Genomic DNA, 26,424 nt, shown 5'->3' on the forward strand with positions numbered 1-26,424 from the left:
AATAGGTTCTCAAATTGTCAAATAGAGCTCTAGTAATAAGATGCAAGGACCACATATTAGTATCTATCTATCACTACCATAACTTAAGAATTTCAAAATCAAAGTCTCAGTGATTTATGTTCTAAGGATGGTTGTTTGATCTGTATCTGAAGTGCATTAATCATTGATAGCTTTTACAAATACTTATAGTAACTTAGGTAAATATCCTACCACCTCAGGAAAAAAAGGCTTTACCCACCACACCCTTCCACCATTACCCTTAAGTCTTCTAATAACAAAACAGAATGCAAACATGGAGATTAAACAGGCAAGTTTTATTATCAAATGTAACAATTCTACAAAAACTCAGTAGTATTGTAGTATTACTGCCTATCTTAAAGTCTTTCAGAGCTTTGGGCAGACAGCATCTTAAGGTAGCCAAGTATAAAGAACTATTTTTCTGATCTTAAGTGCCAGTTATCACCAATTTTCACACAAAATGGTTTTTCTTTTTTCTTTTTATTTCTCCTACTGCAGTTAAAGGGCCATTGCTGGTCAGTGAAGAGGGAATGTTTGGCTCTCCGTTCAAGGTGTTAAAGTTATGCAAAGTAAATAAAAATAGCAGCCACATAAATCTGCATGGCATTGCATCCAAGCTAAGGACAATATGAGTAAATTAAAGAAACATGTGCACTCAGTTAATCAAATCCTGTTTCCTCTTTGGAGTTACATGAGGCAGCAGTACTATCTAGCTAGTGTCTAATATTGCACTTTTGGAGCATAAACACAGCTAAACACATAGTGCTAAACACTGACAGCATCAGTACCTGTTCTCACCACATCAGTGTTTACCTCTCAGTCTAGCATGCTGACTATAACCCTATGCTTTTAAAAGTTTTAATTATTTGACAGTTAAGGCATTAGAGAAAAAGTTTTAAGGCTATCTTAATATATACAAGCATTCACTTTAGTTAGTATATTGCTTTCTAGAATACACTGTTCAAATATCTCATTTTTGTGATATTAAAAACTATGGAATTCCTTATTAAAGTCCAAACCATCAATAATGGGAATGGTACAATATAAAATAATACATATGAAGCCATAATATTCAATTACAATTCAAACTAGAAATTACTAACTACATGTAGCTGCTTCATTTTTGGTTTTACATTTTGGCCCCTAGTTCATTCTTATTTACAACTGATACCTACTGAGAAAAAAATCCAACATTTTAACTATGTATGTTTTGTGGTGGGTGTGCCATTTCTTCTCACTTCTTCCAAGGTGTTTTAAAAATAGTTTTGGTGGCTTTTAACTGTAAGACATTGTGATGGCCAAGAGACTGGGAAAATATTAGTTTTATTTCTTTTTGTAAGTTTGTGACTTAAGTATTCCAGGACCTTATTCTTGAGTTACTTGGGAAGAGCACGTGATTATGCAGGAGATGGGGAGAAAAGAGTTGGAACACACAAAAATGAAGCTTCCATAACAGAGTTCCTGATGGAGATAGTAGACACTAGTGGAGTGTTTTTTTCCCCCCAAGACTTAAAACTTAGGAAACACCTATGATGCCACGTTAGCTGGTAGTAATGGAGACACCCGATTTCAAATTCGCATTTTAAATGCCTATTTGCAATCAGCAAGGAGCCAAGCATGCTGCTTGCAATAAGAATTTGGCTTCACTGGCTCAAATTTTTCACTCCACCAAAAGATAGGGCACAGGCCCACTGTCCAATCATGTTTGCTGAAAATACTGCAGCCTGAGTGTAGACAAACTTCTCCTGAAGTTGCTAGAAGTTGTCTTATGTCTGAAGGTTTCAGGATCACCATACATCTTTCAAACACTGAAAAAAATGAACAAAAGGAAAAATTATAGTCTCTAAATTTTACAATTCTTAGTAGCCATTAAAAAAAGAGATTCTGAATTCTAAACGGTCTGAAAAAGCCTTTAGGTAGTCCAAATTTTTATTTTACACAGACGTAATTGGGATTTACACAGCAAATTCTCAGGGAATACAGTGCTGACAAGTGAAGTTTATGTGATAATTGGCATTTCCACAATACCCTACCCTTTGTATTATCATGCATGGGATAATGTGTGTGTTTTCACCTCCCCACTTAACTCTTTTGTGAAGAGACTATTCTCCTCATTCCTTATTCTGGGTCCCCGAGTTATCAGAACATTTTACTGATACTAGAGGTTTAATACCATTTTAAAAATAAATTAAACCATTAAGACAAAAATTTTAAATTAAATTCTAGTATAAGAAATTTAAAAAATTTTCAAACAAGAATATTTGTATCAGTAAGAAGCACTGAAAGGGGACTTCCCTGGCAGTCCAGTCGTTAGGATTCCTCGCTTCCAATGCAGGGGGCGCAAGTTCGATCCCTGGTCTGGGCACTAAGTTCCCACATGCCGTGTGGGGCGGCCAGAAAAAAAAGAAGCACTGAGGAATGACACTGACACTGTAGCAAACATGAGCTCTACACGTCAGTGACTAATCGATAAAAGCCACCTTTATGTGGATTATTTCATCCTTACAACCACCCTATTATATTACCATGTTATCCCCACTTTACAGACGGGGAAACTGAGGCACAGAGCAATTAAGCCAATAATTGGAAGATCTAGAATTTGAATGTAAATTGGTTCCACTGTGCTACTTTACTTATACACCACACGAAATCTTTAAAATGAAAACTGTAACTAGGCATGTGTATACTCTGACATGTAAATGAGAAACAGAAATGAAGATAGAAATAAAGATAGCTGTTCAGAGTTCAGCCTTATTCATATGGCCACTTTGTAACTGTGGTTAAGACTAGATTTGCTTTTAGAACAGATTCCAAAATTGGTACAGATTTATTCAGGTACTTTAAGAACAGAGAAACATTTATTTGTTAGAATTCGTTTTTAAAATGTGGTTTACAAAGTGACCATAGTTAACATTTAGCTTTAAACATTATGCATTGAAACCTCCTCCCTGGTACAGACAAGAAAATCTCTATCAATGACCCAACAACATTATTGCCCAATAACTATTTTGTCCTCCTTTTGGCAAAAGCAACAGATTTTCCTTAAATGACTGCCCGTCACCCAATCTCAAGGCCATAAAGAGGCAACTTTACTGCTGAGCCCAACAAGTGACCCAGATATAGCCAATAAGAGCCCTGCATGTCCTTGGCCACAGTGGTTTCAGAGATGGACTTAAAGTGGGGCCAGTGACACTGAATTCCTGGCTTCCTCTGGACTTGCAATGGAAGGGTGGGAAGGCAGGAGTTGCTGAGGGTACGTCATGGAGAGAGTTTGGCTGAGAGTGAGCCCTTGGATCCAGCCAAGTCAGTCAACTCTGGACCTGTCTGTTATCAGAGTCAATGAATTCCACCTTCCTCATTCTCAGCCCATACTATTAGTATTCTAGTAGGAAACCATTGTAGATGCTGAAAATTATACCTTCGTATTTTGTCAAAATGTGGAAGAGTTCAGAAGAAATTAAAAGTTTAACCTTCTCAGACCTGCCTTTTAATCCCAGTGGTATCCAATGGAATTTTAGCATTTAGCAATGAGCACATTCCTAGCTGCCAGCAAAAAATAGAAAATCTCAGACAAATAAGGAGAAAATGTTTCCTATTCCCCTTTAGCTGCAGAAAAGCAAACATTATTATGCAAAGACAATTTTGAAGCTACAACTGCAAGTATCCACAAATCAGTCTTTCTTTTCTAGTAAGGTCTGTGTTAAAACATACAATGTTGTATTTTGCACTAAACTGTCATTAAAAGTACTACGTACAAAGAATTCTTTTAAGATATCTGGATTTCACCAACTGTTGTTATGCCCTATGGAATGAACCTAAACCCCTTAAAAAAAAAGCTTGCAATTCTGATTAGTTGTAATATTTTATTTCCTCCCAGTAATTCTGACACCTCTTTTCTGAAAAGTATAATTCATAGGTGAGATTTTTTTGTTAGGACAGAAAAACAGTTTCTTCTTCCTTATATTAAAGATAAAATAAAACCCATAACTCAAGATTCTTTAATCAAAGAAAGCCTGTTGGTCATTTAAATCAATAGAATCAGCATTTATCTGTTGTTCTTGCCCATTTTTATAATACTAGTTGGAGGAGGAAGACAGAAGTTTTGTCTAATTTTGAAAGCTGCTTTTTTTATCCAAAAGATACCTTGAGGGACTTCTCTGGTGGTCCAGGGGCTAAGACTCCATGCTCCCAATGCAGGGAGACCAGGTTTAATCCCTGATTAGGGAACTAGATCCCACATGCCGCAACTAAGAGTTTGCATGTCGCAACTAAAGATCCCACATGCCGCAACGAAGACCCTGGGTGCCCAAGACCCAGGTGCAGAAAAATAAATAAATAAATATTTAAAAAACAAAACAAAACCGAAATCTCTAAAATCAAGCAAACAAAAACAAACAAAAGATACCTTGAATTTTTTGGCCAAAAACTAAAATATTGATCAAAAAATAAAATAAAAAGATTTTTCAATCCACAAAGTAATCTAAACTATACACTTAAGAGACCAAGTATAAAAAACACTCTTCAAATGAGAGTTACATGGAGATTTTTTGTTTTGTTTTGTTTTTTGCATAAAATTTAGCTGTTGTGAGAATACCAGGCTTAATATATTGCAAGAATCTCCAAAAATACCTAGTATACAGACAAAAGTTTTCACAAAAAAGCAAAGAAAACTATAAACACTTTATCTTGACTTCCCAGCTTTCAGAACTGTGAGAAATCGAATTGCGTTAGGACAGCCTGAATGGATGAAGCCATTTACCAAATGATCAAATTAATACCACCAGGGAGGTCATGTGGGTATAGTACAACAGATATTATGTATCACGAGATCTCATGAGAGGGGCTCTTCACCTCTATGTATTCTTTCCTAACACCCATTACCCCAGCCTAATCACAAGAAAAACATTAAACAAATTCAAACTAAAGGACAGCCCATAAGACTTCAAAAGCAGCATAACTCGGAACTGTCAAGGTCTAGAAAATAAGCAAAGACTGAGAAACTAACACAGACCAGAGGACACTAAGGAGACAGGCCAACTAAATGTGAAATCCTAGACTGGATCCTGGAATAGAAAAAGGACATTAATGGAAATACTGGTGAAATTTGAATAATGTCTGAAATGTAGATAGTAGTCAAAAACATTGCCCATGTAATGATTATTGTGATCATAGCAACAAAATAGTTATTTGTATACGTAAAGAACTTTAGTTTGTATAACTTTATACTCATTAATCCACCTAATTCTCACCCCCCAAAAATGTTACATATGTAGAAGAGATTTTTTCCCAATTTTTACAGAGAAGGGAAATGTCACCTCTAAAGAATTATCATCTCCATATGTATGCAAAATATAGTTGTAAATATAGTTAAGAAGCACTTGTTGACAGATTTAAATTTATGAGCTGACCCTGCCCCTTTGAGATCCTAGGAGTATGAGACTTGGAACTCACAGTGAAAGTGGGGGGTACCAGAACCCTGGCCGTCTGAGGAGGCATTCTTACCAGCCAGCCATCACAATCTCCTTCTCTGGAGGGAAACCTGAGCATCTTTAATAGACTGTGAGCTGTCCTTGGGGGTCTTTTATGATCAAAAAAAGAGGCATATCTACAGTAATTCTTGGGGCAGTCAACAAATATTGGCTGGTGTGAGAGGACAAGGCTACATGAGAAGACAGATAGTGTGATGTTTTTATTTTATTTATTTATTTATTTATTTATTTTTGGCTGTGTTGGGTCTTTGTTGCTGCGCGCGGGCTTTCTCTAGTTGTGGTGAGCGGGGGCTACTCTTCGTTGCGGTGTGCGGGCTTCTCATTGCGGTGGCTTCTCTTGTTGCAGAGCACGGGCTCTAGGTGCACGGGCTTCAGTAGTTGTGGCGCACAGGCTCCGCGGCATGTGGGATCTTCCCAGACCAGGGCTCAAACCCGTGTCCCCTGCATTGGCAGGTGGATTCTTAACCACTGCGCCACCAGGGAAGCCCCAGTGTGACTTTTTACCAGACCTCACCATGGGCTTTGGCTACCCTTATCTGATTCTATAACCAGCAGTGACACTGTTCTTTCAATAAATTTTTAGAGCACTGTATTAGTTTCCTGTGGCTGCTAGAACAAATTACCACAGTTTGGTTGCTTAAAACAGCATAAATTTATTCTTACAATTCTGGAGGCCAGAAGTCAGAAATCAAGGTGTCAGCCAGGCTGCACACCCTCCAGAGGCTGTAGGAAATAATCTACTCTTGGCTTCTTCCAGCTTCTGGTGGCTGCAGGTGTTCCTTGGCTTGTGTCCACATCATTCCAATCTCTTTCTCTGTAGTTACACTTCCACCTCCTCTCTTATATGTGTCTACCTGATCTCTTTCTGCCTCTTTCTTGTAATTGCACTTAGGGCCCACACAGGTAATCCAAAATAAACTCCTCCTCTCAAGATCCTTAATTTATATCCTTTGCCATGTAAGGCAAAAGTCACAGGTTCCAGGGATTAGGATGTAGACATATATTTTCGGTCACTGTTCAGTTCAATGCAAGCACTTACTCTGCTGTGCTCTTATTTGCCCAAAGGAAAAGAGCACCAAGACTGAAGCTAGAAGTTATCGGTCTTTTTATCAGCTTGGTCACTAGCTGTATGACTCTGTGAAAGTTGTCTAATCTCTCTGGATTTCATCTCATCTGTCAAATGGGGTCAGGGTACCTGTCCTGATACCTCACAGGGCTGTGGTAAAACTCAAAGGAGACTGCAGATATAAAAGTGCTCTCAGAGCGTAAGCCACTCTATTGGTGTCAAAGATGACTGGTGACGATGAATTTGATATTCATATGGATGAGGAGAAAAAATATATAAATATACAGTCACAATATAAGGTTAAGGGGAAAAAAACAGGTCTAAAGTTCCTTGAGGGCATACAAAAAAAGGAGCTGAAAGGAACTATTCACTGTGGTTATTTCTGGATGGTGGGATTATTAGTGATTTCCTTGTACCTGTCTATATGTTCCAAATTCTTTATAATAAGCACACAATACATTTATGATCCTTACTTCCCAGGGTTGTTAACTAAATGAGATAACTTATGTTCAGTATTTCACATAGTACTCGATGTGAATTTTTAAAAATCCTCAATATAAAGGCAGATTAATCTGATGTTATAAGAAAATGCAAAAGTCTGGATTTTAACAAAGCAGCTGATATGTTATCCTATCATGATCCCAAATATACAATACATAAGATAGAAATAGAGGTATTGAGTAATGGTCATAGTCAATTTAGGACATTTCTAATGTAATTTCAAAAGGTTCCACTTCTAGTCAGATTTTTTTGTTCGTTTGCTTTGTTTTGGCTACACCGCGAGGCATGCAGGATCTTAGTTCCCTGACCAGGGATCAAACCCAGGTCCCGGCAGTGAAAGCGCTGAGCTCTAACCACTGGAATGCCAGGGAATTCCCCAATTCTAGTCATTTCTTATTCAAAATACTCATTTTACAATATGGACAATATGCTTGTCAAGTTCACAGACAGCATCAAGGGGTTGAATAAAAAATATTTGAAAAGACAAAGTATGAACCAAAAATAACACCAGCAGGTTAGAATAATGTGCTCTCATCACTGTGAACTAGACTAGAAAATACCCCATTCATACTACCTCGTATCTGGGCATGCTCTTTGATAGTACCAAGATATCTTGAAACCTCACTGAAAATGGCAGAGAATCAACACTTCCAACCCAGGATGGGGGTTTTTACAACTTCAGAATGAGAGGCTAAGTCTATAACTGTCATTTCTCAAAGATGACATTGCACTGGCAACCTCTTTTCTAATTCAGAATCCATGTGGTTGAAGCCCACATGGTCCTTGGCCATGAAAATGGTTACAAAATTTGAAAATGACACGCCAGCAAACCAACTTCAGCAAACCCAATAATAAAAAATGAAGAAATAAGCCACACCAATTCCGGACCATGTCCTTATAACTCTATCTCTTTTGAGGAGACTCATAGGCAATGTCAGTATCCTTTAAGGGAAGTTTATAGATTAATGGGGGGGGGGGGGAGAACTATCAGGATCCCTTTCTTCTAGATTTAGTTTAAAAGAGAAGAAAGACATGCAACAAAAACCTCACAGTCATTTTGGAATGGAGCATATTTAAAAGTATACCCAGATGAAGCTTAAAACCATTATGCTAAGTGAAATAAGCCAGTCATGAAAGGACAAATATTGTGTTATACCATTTATAAGGTACCTAGAATAGCCAAATGCATAGAAACAGAAAAGAGAATAACGGTTCCCAGGGTGCTGGGGAAAGAGGGAAAGGAGATTGTTTAATGTATTTAGAGTTTCAGTATGAGAAGGTGAAAAAGTTGATGGTGGTAATGTTTGCATAAAAATGTGAATGTACTTAATGCCACTGAACCATACACTTAAAAATGATTAAAATGGCATTATGTATTATTTTACCACAACATTTAAAAAAAAAAGAAACTAGGACAAAAAAGTGTAACCAACTCGATAGAATTTTCATATGACTCAGTGATTCTACTCCTAGATATATACTCAAAATAATTTAAAATACTCAAATATTAGTGCATAATTGTTCATATCAGCACTATTTACAATATCCAGAAGGTAGAAATAGCCCATATGCCCATCAACAGATAAATGAAAGAAACAAAATGTGGTATAGCCATACAATGGAATATTATTCGGTCACAGAAAGGAATGAAGTACTGATACACACTACAATGTGGATAAACATCAAAAACGTGAAATGAAGCAGATTGGTTGCCTGGGTCTATGGGGAGGGGAAATTGGGAGCTACTGCTTAATGGGTATAGGATTTTCTTTCAGAGTTGATAAAAATCACTTAATTGTATACTTTAAAATGATTTATTTTATGTTATGTGGTTTTTACCTCAATTAAAAAAAAAAACAAAAGAAAGAAAGAAAGCATACCCAACCTGTATTCCACATGATATGAATAAATTTCCAAATGGAAAAGTATTTCCATATATGTTGCTTAGATACTATCAACTTAGATGACAACCTTAATTCCAGTCTCCATTCCTTCTAGGATTTCTGACATTCTTACATCACATAAAGGGAAGATGGCATCTGCCACCTGACTTCTAAAAAACACTTTGAGATTTTTGACCTCTATTTGTTTGGCCCTTTATAATTTAACTTTCATATCATAGAGCCTTACCTTCTTTTCTGAGGATGGTCTAACTGCTGGGGCCCTTAAATACAAACCCATTCTTTGGATAGAGTCCTGGCCTGGTCATTTGTGTGTACAAGTCCATCCTCGGTTGCATACTAAAATGCAAGTTAAAACAAACAGGATCAAAAGATGGACAAACGGTCACTATGGATGGTTAGTATTTCAACTGAATAGATCTACCAACTGAATTATAGGACATTTAGACCATAGGAAACAAGTTAACGCTGATACAAGCCATATATGTAACTGCTAATCCCAAGTCATCAATTCTTACTTAACACGTCTAAATACCATAAAAATCCCTACTAGGAGGGAAGTTAGATTGAGCACGTGGATAGAAAAAGAACATCGTACTGCAACGCCACCAAACACTTCAGATCTTGATAATAGTAGTTTCCATCACACCACAAGTGTGACTAGATATCAAATATTTGAGCACCAACTATTTTCAAGGTATTCTACAATAAGCCCAAATTCTCTATATAACTTGGTGAACTTTAAATAGTATGAGATATATTTGTAATATCAACCTAATTCTCTCAGCAGTGCAGCAAGTAAAAAGCAGTGAGAGGCCCAAGGAGATAATGAATAAAGTCAGTACTTCGAGGAGAAACAAAAACTAGCACTACTGAAAATGCAAAGCCGTTGACAGTAAAGGTTAATGCAAAGAGCAAATGAAAAAGTTAAAGGACTTATATAAGGATACCTAACAGCCCATTTCAGAATAAGAGGCCCATCAACTAAAATATAGACACAGATTTACTTCCATGACCAGAATGACATCCTCATCACCAAATATTTTTATAGTAGTCTTTTTGCCTTCGTAAATTCAATCCTCATTCTATTACTCTCATTTATCAAAATGGGCCTAACTCGGGTACTTTTACTTTACAAGAATGCAGATTTGATAGCAGAACCCATGTCCTGTATCTTGCTTTAGCATCAGAATTCTTCCCTTTTTGTAAATCCTTGCCCTTTCCAACTTTACAGCCCCCTCAACCCCAAATGAAGTATGGAAAAATTAAGTTGGAGTAGTTTTATAGAAAGAATTTTGCTGAGGATAGAGGAAACATACATCCAAAAATTAAAAATAACATTTATAAAGATGACATATGCCATTTTATATATAAAATATATATATATATTTTAAAAGACAGAAACAGAAACCATTAAGAGATTTCATTCATTCAACCAATTATTACCAAGGATTTGCTTAATTACATAAGTAAATTACATAATTATGTAGGATGAATCATAAATAACCAAAAATCAAATGAAAACCTCCCATGAAATCAGCAACAGCAATAAAATCACCATAGGTAAAGATAGACACAGATTACATTTGAGAACAATTTTTTTTAAAAGCCATCCATTGGTTTTTGTCTTGTGACAAAGCCATATCTAAAAGAATCTAGACTCTCATGGTTAGCGGCTATTACTAAAATAACTGAGAACAGGCAAAAATAAATAAGAAGGCAAGGAAGGACCCTTAAAAGCAGTAGAAAATATAAGCTTTTATGTAAGAGTGACATGAAATTAGGTTATATACAAAAGATTTTGAAAGTATGCATTGTAACTACCTTAAAGCTCAAACTACTGAAGAATAATATGATATACTGAATTAGATAATTCAGGTTCCTATGTAATCCTACTTTATTGATCCAGTTCATAAATTCCAAGCACTTCAGAAATGAAGGCAAATGCCTTGAGACAAAATAATTTCACAGAATCTTTGTGCTTCTGATTATACTAGGTCTGCTCCAACCTTGAATGATTCCCTAGAAGCTACTAGAAGACGAAATAACTTCAGGGACTTCCCTGGCCATCTGGTGGTTAAGACTTCCAATGCAGGGTGTATGGGTTCGATCCCTGGTCGGGGAGCTAAGATCCCACATGGCTCACAGACGAAAAACCAAAACATAAAACAGAAGCAATATTGTAACAAATTCAATAAAGACTTTAAAAATGGTCCACATCAAAAAAATCTTTTAAAGAAGTAAATAAAATTTTTAAATAAAATAAAATAACTTCAGTCTGTAGCAGTTTATCTTAATTTTGAAGCATGTCAATCTTTTAGCCATAAATCTAGAAATAGCTGCTATTACGTGTCTGTGGTATAATAAATACCCACAAAAGCCAGCCATGGCACTCTTCATAGTAAGAGCAATTTTGCTTACTCTCATAACCAATATATGTGTATGACCACTTAATTCTATTCAGTGTGAAGGTAATAAAAGTTAATTAGTCAAAACAAAAGAAATTAATTCAATTGACTACTAAAACCTGAAACTTTGCTTATACTTTCTAGAACTGGAAAACCATGGGAGAAAATACAAAACTCAAATGTATTCTCCATGAGATTAAATAATCTTTACAATAGCCTTCAGTAAAATTCTCTACTCTTTTCATAATCTAGCGAATCAGATACAAAGTTCGGAAAGTAACATTTTTACTCCTGCAGGGGTTTCCAACAGGCAGCATAATTGTTTAGGGAAGAAGTAAAGTATCTACTGATCTCTGAAAAATAGCTTACTTCTGGAAAGAATGTGCTAAGCCAAGCAGTAACAAAAGATAACTTTTGTCCACCTTCATTCAGTCTTTCACTATCACACAGATTTTCTTCATTTGTCCAAAAATATCCCATGATGGTAACTTGGTAGGTTCGGGGCATCCCCACTGACATCATTTTAGCTGAGGTCCACAATCCTCCATGATTCATGGATACCAAGAGCTTGTAAACCTGTTCTAAGAGTGAAACGGCACCTGCAGGCACAGCCCTTATCATGCTGTACTGTAAATGCTCAAGGGCTATTTTAGGATTTGATGATTATGCCTACAAGTGCTTCTCAACTCTGAAGACTCGAGCACGGCTCAGCCCCAGGAGGAAAGACCATTTTGGCTTTTAGTGCAATTAAAAGGCTGCAAGATACTGATTTTCAGACGTTGCAGGAAAGGAAGGAGTTCGGGTTCTAACCATGTGATTTAAGGAAGGAAAGGTGTCCGCTCAGGTGAGATGACAATGAGAAGATTTTGCTTGCTGTGAAGGAGCTCTTACCAAGCTGTTCTTAAGTCAAAGAACAATTGATGGACACAGGCAGTCGTAGAAAAACTGACACGAGTAAATATCAGTTTCACAAGAATTAGCAGATCATAAAAGACTCACTGAATATCTTACAGCTCATTTTAAGGAGTTACCATCTAAAGATTCACTGAGTCACCCTTATTTTTCCAGATTAGACAGAGAGGCCTCGGACTACTTTTTAAATACTCCAACTCCACGTTTGAGGAAAATTCCTTCTTAGCCAATCTTACTATAGATGGAAACACCCACATCACTGTGTGCCCTAAAGAGCTTTCTCAAAGCAGCCCAACTGGGAAAAAAAAAAAAAAAAAAAGCATCAATAGATTAAGTTGAAGTAATTAAAACAGCATGGAAAAGCCCCAATCCTATTAAAGGGATGAGTTTGAAGTTAGCACTCAGACAACTAGTCCCCCTGACTTTGACTCTGGTTCTTCATAAAGAAAATCTATTTATTAACACTTGTACACATGAGTTTCAGAGAATTTGCTTCTTTCCTGGCTGCATTCTTTAGGCACATCAACTTAAGTAATAAGGGCACTGAGTATTTTTCTTCTTCAAGGTACTGACCTGGTAACCTTGGAAGAAGTTAAGAATTTCCTTAACTCCAGTATTGTAGGCCAGGCCCTGCATTCTGACCACCGTGCCAGGCTGTGGAGGGACACCGCTAAGATTAGCAGCTGTAGGGAAGTAGCCAAGACTATTGGGCGAACCTGGGGGGCTAAAGGGAGAGAAAGCACAGTGAACCAATAGAAATAGACAATGTCTAATATTTACTCTAAAAACATTAGTTACTTAAGGAAACTGACTTTCTCAAGGTGATCTTTCTTAGAATTCTTAAGAGTTATCTCTCCCAAGAGAAGTACACCATAGCTATTCTGTCCCACAGTTCCACAAAAGCCAAAAGTTGAAAGATAGAAGGGTTAATGCAGAGTTAAATACAGGGTTTCCCCAAAGATCCAGTTCTGAGAGTCCTAAATGAAGGAAGGAGAGAAGGAAACTTCTGCAGCCACTCAACCACAAAGCACCACTTCCAAAGCCTAGCTTATTGATGATTAACTGGCTAGTTATCAGGAATACTAAGGCATGAAAAGGCATGAACACAAAGGAATAATAGAAACCATAGCCACAGAGACCAAAAAGTATACAAAATGATTGCTCCAAAGAATAGACTTTTACTCCTATACACAAGTGTACAACACAGTAAGTACAGCATAATAAGACAGCAAAGTACTATAGCACCCATGAGTTATTGCTTCCAACCTGACTGAAAAAAAAGTGTGGGTGGTGGGGAGGAACAAGTAAATTGGAAGGGATGCATCAAACTACATCACCCACCATTAACACGAGGGGCAACTAATGATGGGTCCTCTTTGTGTATCTGGGGCAATTACCTCCAAGGAACAAAAGCCACATGAATACCTAATCATTCTTCTTCTTTTTTTAAAAAATGTTTATTTATTTATTTGGCCGCACTGGGTCTTAGTTGTGGCACTCAGGATCTTCGTTGCCACGTGCAGGATCTTTAGTTGCGGCAGGCAGGATCTAGTTCCCTGACCGGGGATCGAACCCGGGCCCCCTGCATTGGGAGCACGGAGTCTTAACCACTGGACCACCAGGGAAGTCCCCCTAAGCATTCTTTATGTGGTAACTCAACTAATTACTATATTATGAAATTAGTTTCACTCTGTCCCTTACGCAATCTGTTTCCCACCACAGTTAGTTGCTAGATACCCATACTTAAAAATATATACGCATAGGGAAAATTTTTTTTTAAAGTAGTCATTAGCTTAAAGAGCAATAAAGACCCACAGCTTTAGATTATTAACTCTTATAAATCATTCTAAGTAGGTAATTATCCCATTTCAAAGACAAGTAAACACATAATGGAAGGGACTAAAAATCTTTGAGATTATCTATCCTACATAATCATAACTGATGGGTTAATAGGAACGATACCAGATGGTGAATCCAGTCCCAGACTCCATTTTAGTAGCACAGTAACCTTGAGCAAGTCACTTAATGTCTCTGAATTCCAATTTTATCATTTGTTAAATGGGGATTACACTTCCTAGTTTCACAGAATTGTTCTTCAGCTTCAATGATTTAACATATCAAATTACTCCACAAACCATAAAATGCAATAATTTGTTGTTCTATTATTATTCTCACTCTTGCTATTTCCATAATCATTCTTCCATTTCACTTCTAAAATATGGGAGCCTGAAAATATTACTTGACATCAAGCTGCCCATAACCTGTTAAGTCTCTAAAACAGTGATTCTCAACTTGTCTGCATATTAGAGTCACTTGATGAGATTTTTACAACTCTCTGAGGAGAGTCTCTTTAGAGATCAAGAGTCAATCTGTGTGTAACTGTCAGAGCAGAGAGGGAATGCTGAACTTAAGGCCTGAGAAGGACTTTAGCCATCATTTAGCCACACCTCCTCACTTTTACAGAGATGGAAATGGAAACTAAGAGTTAAATAATTTCCCAAAGGTCACACAACAAGTTAGCGCTTCACAAAACTGAAGAACTACCCAGATTTCTCAACTTCTACTTCAGTATCTCCCCCTTATACAAGCACCATTCATTCAAAGACCATATTTGCTCATGTCAAATGCCTGATAGATAGTAACACTAATACTCAAAGACTATCAAGACTTCTGTGTATTTTGCTTAGTTACTCAGACTTTCCACACTGGATATGAAAATCAGATCATTTCCATAGTATACAACTCACTTCTATGACTCTGACCTGGCATATTCTATGTCTCTGGTTAAAGATCTCTTATAAATTAAATCTAGGTATCTAGTATTGGGTTGGCCAAAGAGTTCGCTCGGTTTTTTCTGTAAGATGGCCCTAGTAGCGCTTAGTTGTCTTAACTTCATTTGAAACAATTTTGTCAGATTGCATTGTGACAGCTGTCATATCAGCGTGCATTTAAAAAAAAAAACAAAAAAACAAAAAGCTTATCAAAACTGGTGATTTTTGTGTAGCTATTTTAATATTGAAGATGGGGGAAAAAAGCAACATTTCCGGCATATTATGCTTTCTTATTTCAAGAAAGGTAAAAACGCAACTGAAATGCAAAAAAAGCTTTGTGCAGTGTATGGAGAAGGTGCTGTGACTGATCAAACGTGTCAAAAGTGGTTTGTGAAGTTTCACGCTGGAGATTTCGAGCTGGGTGATGCCCCAAGGTCGGGTAAAACCAGTTGAAGTTGATAGTGATCAAATCGAGACATTAATTGAGAACAATCAATGTTACACCATGCAGGAGACAGCCGACATACTCAAAATACCCAAATTAACTGTTGAAAATCATTTGCACCAGCTTGGTTATGTTAATTGCTTTGATGTTTAGGTTCCACATAAGTTAAGTGAGAAAAACTTTCCTGACCATATTTGTGCATGCAATTCTCTACTGAAACATAATGAAAACGTTCCATTTTTTTTTTTAAATTTATTTATTTATGGCTGTGTTGGGTCTTCGTTTCTGTGCGAGGGCTTTCTCTAGTTGTGGCAAGTGGGGGCCACTCTTCATAGCGGTGCGCGGGCCTCTCACTATCGCGGCCTCTCTTGTTGCGGAGCACAGGCTCCAGACGCGCAGGCTCAGTAGTTGTGGCTCACGGGCCTAGTTGCTCCGCGGCATGTGGGATCTTCCCAGACCAGGGCTCGAACCCGTGTCCCCTGCATTGGCAGGCAGATTCTCAACCACTGCGCCGCCAGGGAAGCCCAAACGTTCCATTTTTAAAACAAATTTGTGACAGGTGATAAAAAGTGGATACTGTACAATAATGTGGAACGGAAGAGATCGTGGGGCAAGTGAAATGAACCACCACCAACACACCAAAGGCCAGTCTTCAACCAAAGAAGGTGATGTGTGTATATGGTGGGATTGGAAGGGAGTCCTCTATTATGAGCTCCTCCCGGAAAACCAAATGATTAATTCCAATTAGACCAACTGAAAGCAGCACTCCACGAAAAGTGTCTGGAATTAGTCAACAGAAAACGCATAATCTTCCATCAGGATAATGCAAGACCACATGTTTCTTTGATGAACAGGCAAAAACTGTTACAGCTTGGCTGGGAGGTTCTGATTCATCTGTTGTATTCACCAGACATTGCACCTTCAGATTTCCATTTATTTTGGTCTTTACAAAACTCTCTTAATGGAAAGAATTTCAATTCCCTGGAAGACTGTAAAAGACACCTGGAACAGTTCTTTGCTCAAAAAGATAAAAACTTTTTGGAAGATGGAATTATGAAGTTGCCTGAAAAATGGCAGAAGGTAGTGGAACAAAACGGTGAATACGTTGTTCAATAGAGGTCTTGGTGAAAACGAAAAATGTGTCTTTTATTTTCACTTAAAAACCAAAGGAACTTTTTGGCCAACCCAATACCTTCAAAATACAACCAAGATAAAATAAAAGTTATCTAACTGGAAATTTAAGGCTATAAATGGCAATTATGTTCAGCATCTGTAGGGTAGCACCTAGTCCAATGAAGCCAAAACACAATACAATTGGGATTCACATCGTTATTCTTTGCACTAGGATTATCTGCTGTAGACAAGATATCTTAAGAAAAATTAAATAATCTGTATCTACCTGACAGGGCATGAGAATAAGAATTTTCTCTCAACCTAAATTCCAGGTCTTTCAGATAATTGAAATAAAAAACAGCAAGAAATAAAGTAACTTGTGGAGTAAAAATGATAGTATAGAGACAAAGCAAACTTATACGTAGAAAATCGAATAGAGTTTGCTGAACTATTACTAGAATAAGCCAGTTTGGCAAGGTTACAAGATATAAGATCAATGCACAAAATAAATTAACTACATTTCTATACACTACAATGAACAATCCAAAAAGGAAATTAGGAAATCAATTCCATTCACAATAGCATCAAAAAGAACAAAATATTTAGGAAAAAAATTTGACAAAGGAAGAGCAAGACTTGTACACTAAAAACTATGAAACACTGTTAGAAAATAAAAGATCTAAATAAATGGAAAGACAGCCCATGTTCATAAACAGAAGATTTAATTTTGTTAGAATGGCAATACTATCTCTAAATTGTACAGATTCGATGCAATAGCTATCAAAATTCCAACTGGCTTTTTTGCAGAAAACGACAAAACTAAAGCTAAAACATATATGGAAATACAAATGACCCAGAATAGCCAAACTTTCTTAAAAAAGAACAAAGTAGGAGGACTTACATTTCCTAAATGCAAAACTTACTCTAAAGCTACAGTAATCAAAATGGTGTGGTATTCCCATAAGGGTAGGCAATGATCAATAGAATAGAATTTGAGAGGTGAGAAATAAACCCTTACATTTATGGTCAACTGATTTTTTTTTTTTTTTGGGCCACGCTGCACAGCCCACGTGATCCCAGTTCCCCGACCAGGGATCGAACTTGGACCCTCGGCAGTGAAAGCGTGGTGTCCCAATCACTGGACAGCCAGGGAATTCCCTGGTCAATTGATTTTTGACAAGGGTTCCAAGACAATTTGATGAGGAAAGAATAGTCTTTTCAGTAAATGGTGCTGGAACAATGAAATATCCACATGCAAAAGGATGAATTTAGACCTCTACCTCACTCCATATACAAAATTAATTCAAAATGATAATATATCTAAGTGTAAGAGCTAACACTACACAACTCTTAAAAGAATATGCAGTAATACATTTTCATGACCTTGCATTATATCTGACAACAAAAGTATAAGTGAGAAAAGAAAAAATAGATAAGTTGGACTGCATCAAAACTTAAAACTCTTGGGCTTCCCTGGTGGCGCAGTGGTTGAGAATCTGCCTGCCAATGCAGGGGACACGGGTTCGAGCCCTGGTCTGGGAAGATCCAACATGCCACGGAGCGATTAGGCCCGTGAGCCACAATTACTGAGCCGCGCGTCTGGAGCCTGTGCTCTGCAACAAGAGAGGCCGCGGTAATGAGAGGCCCACGCACCGCGATGAAGAGTGGCCCCCACTTGCCGCAACTAGAGAAAGCCCTCGCACAGAAACGAAGACCCAACACAGCCATAAATAAATAAATGAACCCAAAGTTTAAAAAAAAAAACAAACTTAAAAAAAAAACAAACTTAAAACTTTTGTGCTTAAGGGCTCCATCAGGAAAATTAAAAGACAACCCACAGACTGGGAGAAAATATTTGTAAGTCATATAAGCTCGCCTACCTAGAATATATACAGAAATTTTACAACTAAAAAACAGTAAGAAAAATAACTCAATTAAAAAATGTGCAGGGACTTCCCTGGTGGTCCAGTGGCTAAAACTCTGCTCTCCCAATGCAGGGGGTCCAGGTTCAATCCCTGGTCAGGGAACTAGATCCCACATGCTGCAACTAAGAGTTCGCATGCCGGACTTCCCTGGTGGCGCAGTGGTTAAGAATCCGCCTGCCAATGCAAGGGACATGGGTTTGAGCCCTGGTCCGGGAAGATCCCACATGCTGCGGAAAAACTAAGCCCGTGCGTCATAACTACTGAGCCTGCACTCTAGAGCCCACGAGCCACAACTACTGAGCCCGCATGCCACAACTACTGAAGCCCGTGCGCCTACAGCCTGTGCACTGCAAAAAGAGAAGCCACTGCAATGAGAAGCCCGCGCACCACAACAAAGAGTGGCCCCCGCTCTCTACAACTAGAGAAAGCCCGCATGTAGCAATGAAGACCCGATGCCGCCAAAAAAAAGCCAGTCACAGAAGACCACATATGGTATGATTCCATTTATATGAAATATCTGAAAAAGCCAATCCATAGAAACAGAAAATAGAATGATAGTTATTTAGGGATGGGGGAGGGGCAAGTAAAGTGGGTAGAAGTGAATGGGAGTTTCTACTAATGGACACCAGGTTTCCTTTGGGGGTAATGGGTTACTCTAAAATTAGATTGTTACATTATCTAAAAATTAGTTTACACAATTGTTCTAAAATTAGCAGCACAACTCTGTAAATACACTAAAAACCACTGAATTGTATACTTAAAATAGGTTAATTTTATGATATGTAAACTACCTTAACAAAGCTGTTTTTAGGACTTCCCTGGTGGTGCAGTGGTTAGGAATCCTCCTGCCAATGCAGGGGACATGGGTTCGATCCCTGGTCCAGGAAGATCCCACATGCTGAGGAGCAGCTAAGCCCATGCACCACAACTACTGAGCCTGTGCTCTAGAGCCCAGGAACCACAGCTACTGAGCCCACACACCACAACTACTGAAGCCCGCATGCCTAGAGCCCGTGTTCTGCAACAAGAGAAGCCACCACAATGAGAAGCTCACGCACAGCAACAAAGAGTAGCCCCTGCTCACCGCAACTAGAGAAAGCCTGTGTACAGCAACGAAGACACAATGCAGGGAAAAATAAATAAATAAATAAATATATTTTAAAAAATAAGTAAATAAATTAACTTTTCAACTAATCCAATTCAGTTAAGTACAATTTACAGTCAATGTTTGAGATATTTAATGCTTTCCATGGAAGGTTACTCAGTTATCAGAAAATTTTAGCCTTTTTCAAATCCCATGTAATCTAAGGAATGGTAGGGAGTGCTGTATGTTATAAGGGAAACAATTTTAAACATAAGAATAGCTTCAAAGTATAAAGTATAAATGGATGCTGCCATCACCACAGAATAAATGGATTATGCCATCACCACAGAATAAGGATAATGTAAAAATTATGTGCATTTGCTTTGTGGTGGTGGTTTAGAGAAAGATAAGGAATTTTTTAACCACACCCTAAATAATGGCTAAAAGAGAACTGTCCATCAAAACAAGACTATGCCAGTAGCTCATCCTAACATTCATTTTAAGTCATTGTTTTGGGTTTTTACCTCCATTATATCTTTAGTTAGGTTTCAGATTCTCAAGTGTCAGCATTTATCAGTCTCAGGTGTACATGGTAACAATAATGTAACCGCTACTCAAAAGCTACAGAGGTTCAAAAATTGATAGAACTACAAAGGAACCCAAGGGTTAGGGGCCAAATGAGTGAGTCAATGTAACCCTGAACTCCCAGGTCCTACAGTGCATGGAGGGACTGTACCGCATCACATAAACTAACAAGGATGCACTTGAGCTGGGTAAGAAACCCTGTTGGAGTTGCCTGAATGGGCAAAGAACTGAAGGGAGATGAGAGGAAATGAAGGGAAAAACTAAATAGCACAAGAGGGGTCTCCCCAAAGGTTTATATTCAGAAAACTGCTAGAGCATTGCAGTTATGAAGACATTACTGCTGAGACTCATTCAGCAAGTCACACTGAGATTGCATTAAGAAATTACTGAGGACTTCCCCGGTGGCGCAGAGGTTAAGAATCCGCCTGCCATTGCAGGGGACATGGGTTTGATCCCTGGTTCGGGAAGATCCCAAGTGCCACGGAGCAACTAAGCTCATGCGCCACAGCTACTGAGCCCACGCACCACAACTACTGAAGCCCGCATGCCTAGAGCCCGTGCTCTGCAACAAAGAGAAGCCCCTGCAATGAGAAGCCCATGCACAGCAACGAAGAGTAGCCCCCCTCGCCACGACTAGATAAAGCCCGCGCGCAGCAACGAAGACCCAACACAGCCAAAAATAAATAAATTAATTAAAAAAAACAAAAAAGAAAGAAACTACTGAATGAAGCACACCAGTGACTACATTATAAAGTTGGTGAAGATTTCCTCCATGGCAGTACTCCATGTTCTCTCTACGTATTTGGGTAAAAACTTTCAAACCCAATGTAGAGAAAAACTGTATTTCCCTGAGAATTAATGACTTTCTTTCCTTTGAAATTATGAGTTTTGTAATTCAAGTTTCCTCCTGCTCAGAGCCCATGATTGTTATGCCAATATTAATTTAACTGCCCAAGATTCTGTTGTCAGACTATCAAACATTTCTTCCTATCTTATATTTTTTCAAATCCTAATTTACATAATCTAATTTTATAATATTTATGTGTCCTAACAAGTCATAGAAAATTCTTTGTAGAGCAGGGAAAGATATGAAAATACTGACGGCCAGGGTGTCTAACAACACAATATATACTCTATCGGAAACAATTCTCATAACACCCTTTCATCTAATAATTACAAATTACTAAACATTGGTAACACTGATGTTATCAGGTAGCATTCCAAAATAGAAGTAGTCATAGCATGACAATATTCATAATTTGAGGACTTGCCATATTTCTCTAGAAGAGAGAGGATCAAAGCATTATCTGTCCTATTAGAAAAAGAGGTTAAGGGAAAAGAAGAATAGAAGACTATATTCTCTCCTCTGGATGAGAGGACATTAACATAGAAAATTAAAACACATTAATTACATAAAAAACATAGAAAATTAAAACACATAAAAACACATTAACATAGAAAACACGCCGAGAAGTCTTGCAAAAAGAAATCTGGTTTCCACTTCTTGCAAAATTATTGCACTGAGCCTTTGTATTAAGGTTATTAACACCCCCTAGTGTTACAAAGACCATATATTTTTGGAAAGTGACTGGAGAAACAATGTTTTAATCCTAGCAAGTGCAAAAGGTGGAGTCACTTTTCATGTAGGAAATTTCTGAACTAATTTGTTCATCTGAAATGAGCAATCTCAAGAAGGATGACTTTTCAACATTCTTTTTGAGTTTAATACTGAGGCAGAGGGACTGATGATCACATCTGGATTCTCAATTTCTGTTAGCTCTTCCTAAAGGCTGTACAAGCTGCTCTGTGCATGTGCATCTACCTCTTGGAGAAAGTTTAAGCAACCAACAAATATAAAAACACTTTGGAAGGAATAAAGAAATCTTCTAAGAATCTATTTCACTGAAATAGTAAGCAAATTTAGGTACTGTTAAAATAGTTTGGTAACTAAACTTAACTTACCCTAATTATGTCAAAGATTACCAAAAACAAAAAAAAACCCCTACTACAGTTATCATAATATGCTCCAAATACATAGTAAAGTTACAGACTGCTTACTCAAAACAAGAATTGCCCTCACAAAGCTTCATTTTAAATTTGAAAACTGAATCCTATAGTAGAAATTATTTTATAAGTAATCTTTTTGCTTCATTTAAAGTATAAAATGATAACAACTGATCTTACATGTTTAGAAAACAGTGACATTTTTAAAAGTAATATTTTGATGAAAAATCTAGATGAAGAAGGAAGCAAAACACACTGTTAACCATGGACATTTGTAACAGAAGTAACAGAAGACAACAATTTCCAGAGAGGCACATTTACAGAAGTTATTATTTTGTAAACTATTTTGGCGTTTCTGTTTTTTAAATGAGCTTTTGTCTTGTTTTGGAATAGGAATAACATACAACATTGAAAGGTACAAATACAGAGCCAGCAGTATGACTTCATCACACCCCTCCCCCTCCAGATCAGAACCTCTCCAGAAGCAATCCCATTCTAGCTTCGTGGTTATTATGGTTTGATTATTTTGAACTTAAATGGAAAATGTTTGCTAATAAAGCCATTTTGCTTTTGGTTTTAAAAAAGGCAGCTTAGGGACTTCCCTGGTGGCACAGTGGTTAAGAATCTGCCTGCCAATGCAGGGGACACGGGTTCGAGCCCTGGTCCGGGAAGATCCCACATGCCGTGGAGCAACTAAGCCTGTGCGCCACAACTACTGAGCCTGCGCTTTAGAGCCCGTGAGTCACAACTACTGAGCCCACGCTCTAGAGCCAGCAAGCCACAACTACTGAAGCCCGTGAGCCTAGAGCCCGAGATCCACAAGAGAAGACACCGCAATGAGAAGCCTGCACACCACAACAAAGAGTAGCCCCTGTGCAGAAACAAAGACCCAAAGCAGCCAAAAGAAAAAAAAGGCAACTTAAAAGACCACATAACACACAGTAAAGAAAATCAAAAGTCTTTACTCTGTATTATTAGATAAAATTCATAGACAAATGTCAATTTTTCCTTTAAGCCTACTTCAAGGTAATGTCTTAAAGATATACCAAGGAAATGCTTAAATAGGGCAATGGAGGCAAAATAGGTTTATCAAGATTGGCACATGTGTTTTAGTTAAGTTCTGCTTTAACTAAAGTCATTAATGCTTAAGAATAAGGTGCTTAATTTAAAGATATATTGGGCACATAAATAGCAACAGGTGAAAGAAATGATCTCTAGGTTTTTGTGCTTTAAAATGTTCTGCGGGTAAGGGTATATAGCAGGGTACACAAGGAAACAGATGATACAAGATTGGGAAATATTGATATTGTTGAAATTGGGTAATAGATATTCTCCCAAATTATGTTAGTTTGAAAATTTCTGTAACAGATTCTTTTAAAGTTGTGCTTGAAAGTAACATGTGTAATACCATCCCAATTTTGTAAGAAAAAAAATCCTTAGGGGAAAAAAACCTTATACATTGAAATCAATCAAGTGTTTTGGGTAATGAAAATTTTTTTCCTTGAAGTTCAAGGCACTTGATAATTTTCTACAGTGCTAAAAAGAATTTTAAGCATATTTTAAATTCCCTGAACTGCTCATCATATGAATAAGGTCTTTAGGCTAACAAATGACTATTCCATGAAACTACACTGAATTCTCAGGGACTGATAGTATAGACTGAATTGCCCACAGCAGTTCCTGCTTACATCATTTAGCAATGTCATTCAAACTAAAAAAAAAAAAAAGGGTTGTTCCCACCAACAAAAGTTATCTGGTGCTTCTCCATTATAACAACATTGCCTGATACGGCATTAACATTGCATTGTTACAATGTTCTACTATAATTTCACTGCATGCTGAGTTCCAGTTTGCATTTGTGGCACTAAATGTTTAAGTTATAAAAATAATTTTTTTAAAACAAGAATTCTTTCTTTTTCTTAGTCCTATCAGAAAGTTTTCGGGACTTCCCTGGTGGTCCAGTGGTAAAGAATCCGCCTTTCAATGCAGGGGATGCAAGTTCGATCCCTGGTCAGGGAACTAAGATCCCACATGCGGCAAGGCAGCTAAGCCCCCGTGCCACAACTACTGAGCTCCTGCGCCTCAAAGAGAGAGCCCGCATGCCACAAACTACAGAGCCCATGTGCTCTGGAGCCTGCGCTGCAACGAAGATCCCACATGCAGCCAAAAAATAAATAAATAAAATATATACTAAAAAAAAAAAAGAAAGCCTTCAATGAGTACATTAGAAAGCAAATTTAACTTTACATTTGGTTGTCAAATGTTACCATTGCGAGAAACTAGTTAAAGTGTATATGGGATGCCTCTGTACTGTTTGTTACAACCGCTTGTGAACCTATACTTATCTCAATAACAAAAGGAAACTGGAATAAGAAAGCCAAGTGTTCAAAATAGGAAATGCATGCATCTCTCAGAGGCTTGGTATTCTTTTTGGCTCAAGTGCAAAGAATTTCAGAATAGAATACAAAAACACCACACAACAAACCAAGCGTTGCAGAATGCCTCAATATTACTAAATATATGTATTCATTGCTTGGGTAGAAAGAATATGATTTTACAAGTAATGGTTATCAAAAAAATAAAAGTCCCCTCCTACACCTCCCAAACCTTTCTCATGGGCATGCAAATAAAGCATCACTCATTAAAAATGTCAAACATCCCTTGCCCTCTCTTCTGGTTCAAGGTGATATGTTATTATTTATAATGTCCTACAAAAGGTGCGGCAATGGATACACAAAAGACATTTATGTTAATCCATCTTTCTTTAAATTACATGACATTTCATTGAAGACTCAGCATGTTTCTTACCTGTGCTACAGCTTTGATGCAAAAGAGAATATTCTTTTCTAAGAAAAATGAGAGGTCAGAACAAAAGGTAGGACTTTATGTAATGGGAGAGACAAGGTATGATAAAACAGAGTTCCGAGTAATAAGCAGGGTGGGCATGAACAGATAGTCCCTTCTAATTGTTTTGTACCCTGGGCTAAGCTCTGGGATACTGGGTAACCGAAATCTTCTTCCAAAGGGTGAAAGGAAAAACCAATGTTCATAAGCAGAAAATAGAACCACTTGCTTTAATTTCACTTGCTCTTCAAGATGCTGTTGTTACAGTCACACATTTAGACTGCTAAAAACTCATTTAGCAATAAACAAAAAAAAAGTAATTCACTGGTTCACTGTTTTCTCCTTAAATGTTCCTCAAGTAACCCAAATCCTTATGATGAAACACCCATCATAGGTTCTATCTCCAAATATACCAAGTTAGAGGAAATAAAATAAGAACAAATGCCCGCTAGCTGAAGGAGCCCTTTGAAGTCACTGACTTTGCACAGGGATGAATTCTGTCGGCTACTCTACACCAGAAAGGGTCCATATTTTATTAACCCTAATATTCCCAATATGTCGCACACAGAGGTACTAAATAATAGTTTGCCCAGATAAATTCAAAGTTAAAAACAGTTAAAACAGTCACTTTTTTTGAGGGGCATACTTTTAAAAGTCTGCAAAATGTTAGCATCTTGATGTTTTAAAGTAATAAACATGTTGCATTGATCTGAAGTCAAACAGACATATTTCATTTAAAAAGTGGATAACACATTTTAAATAAACTATACTCCAATAAAAATTTTTTAAAAATTAATAAGTGGAGGGACAATATTGTGTAATAAACCATAATGGAAAAGAATATATAACTGAATCACTTTGCTGTACAGCAGAAATTAACACAATACTGTAAATCAATATACTTCAATGAAATACAAAAAAAAATGGAGGGAATTTAATTTTTTTTAATTTAAAAAGAGACAAACTCCAGAGCTTCTGATTTAATATCCTGTTTTAGCCTACAGTATGCTATCTCACACTTTCCTATGTATCAGAGAATAGGTCAAAATATACTTAAACATTTACGTTACAGAGCCTCAAATGCCTTACAGTCATGTGATGTTAGAAATTAATGGCTTTCTCCCAAAACTGTAAAATATTTTATCATTTTTGGAATTTGCTTTTTAAATTATTACAGATTTTAAGTATGGTTAACAGCACATCCCCATGTTTGAACACTTTGTTTGTGTCAGTAATTTCACTAGAATTAGGGAAATGTAAATTAAGAGAGTGAACCATACTAGGAGTTATTTGGAAATATTAATTTAAATATAACACACATGACTTTTGATTTAAAAATCCCACTCCTGTGAAATTGT

The 26,424-nt window shown here is 37.3% G+C and overlaps 1 protein-coding gene across 5 annotated transcripts in view; it reads right to left on the bottom strand.

Moving 5' to 3' along the window:
* Positions 1 to 295: 295 nt before the first annotated feature.
* ESRP1 (epithelial splicing regulatory protein 1) overlaps positions 296 to 26,424 on the bottom strand; it is a 58,450-nt gene continuing 32,321 nt past the window's right edge. For 2 of the 5 annotated variants that reach the window (XM_059901659.1, XM_059901654.1), the window contains exons 14-16: positions 12,869 to 13,019; positions 9,205 to 9,314; positions 296 to 1,826 (exon numbers count right to left, since the gene is read on the bottom strand). In XM_059901659.1, the coding sequence (XP_059757642.1) occupies positions 9,240 to 9,314; positions 12,869 to 13,019 (226 nt within the window). In that variant the 3' untranslated portion in view covers positions 296 to 1,826; positions 9,205 to 9,239. The remainder of the gene's footprint in view (positions 1,827 to 9,204; positions 9,315 to 12,868; positions 13,020 to 26,424) is intronic. The other 3 variants (XM_059901656.1, XM_059901655.1, XM_059901657.1) reach the window with 3 other exon arrangements.

Source organism: Balaenoptera ricei, chromosome 17, assembly GCF_028023285.1.
Source record: "Balaenoptera ricei isolate mBalRic1 chromosome 17, mBalRic1.hap2, whole genome shotgun sequence".
In the NCBI taxonomy this organism is placed as follows: Eukaryota; Metazoa; Chordata; class Mammalia; order Artiodactyla; family Balaenopteridae; genus Balaenoptera; species Balaenoptera ricei.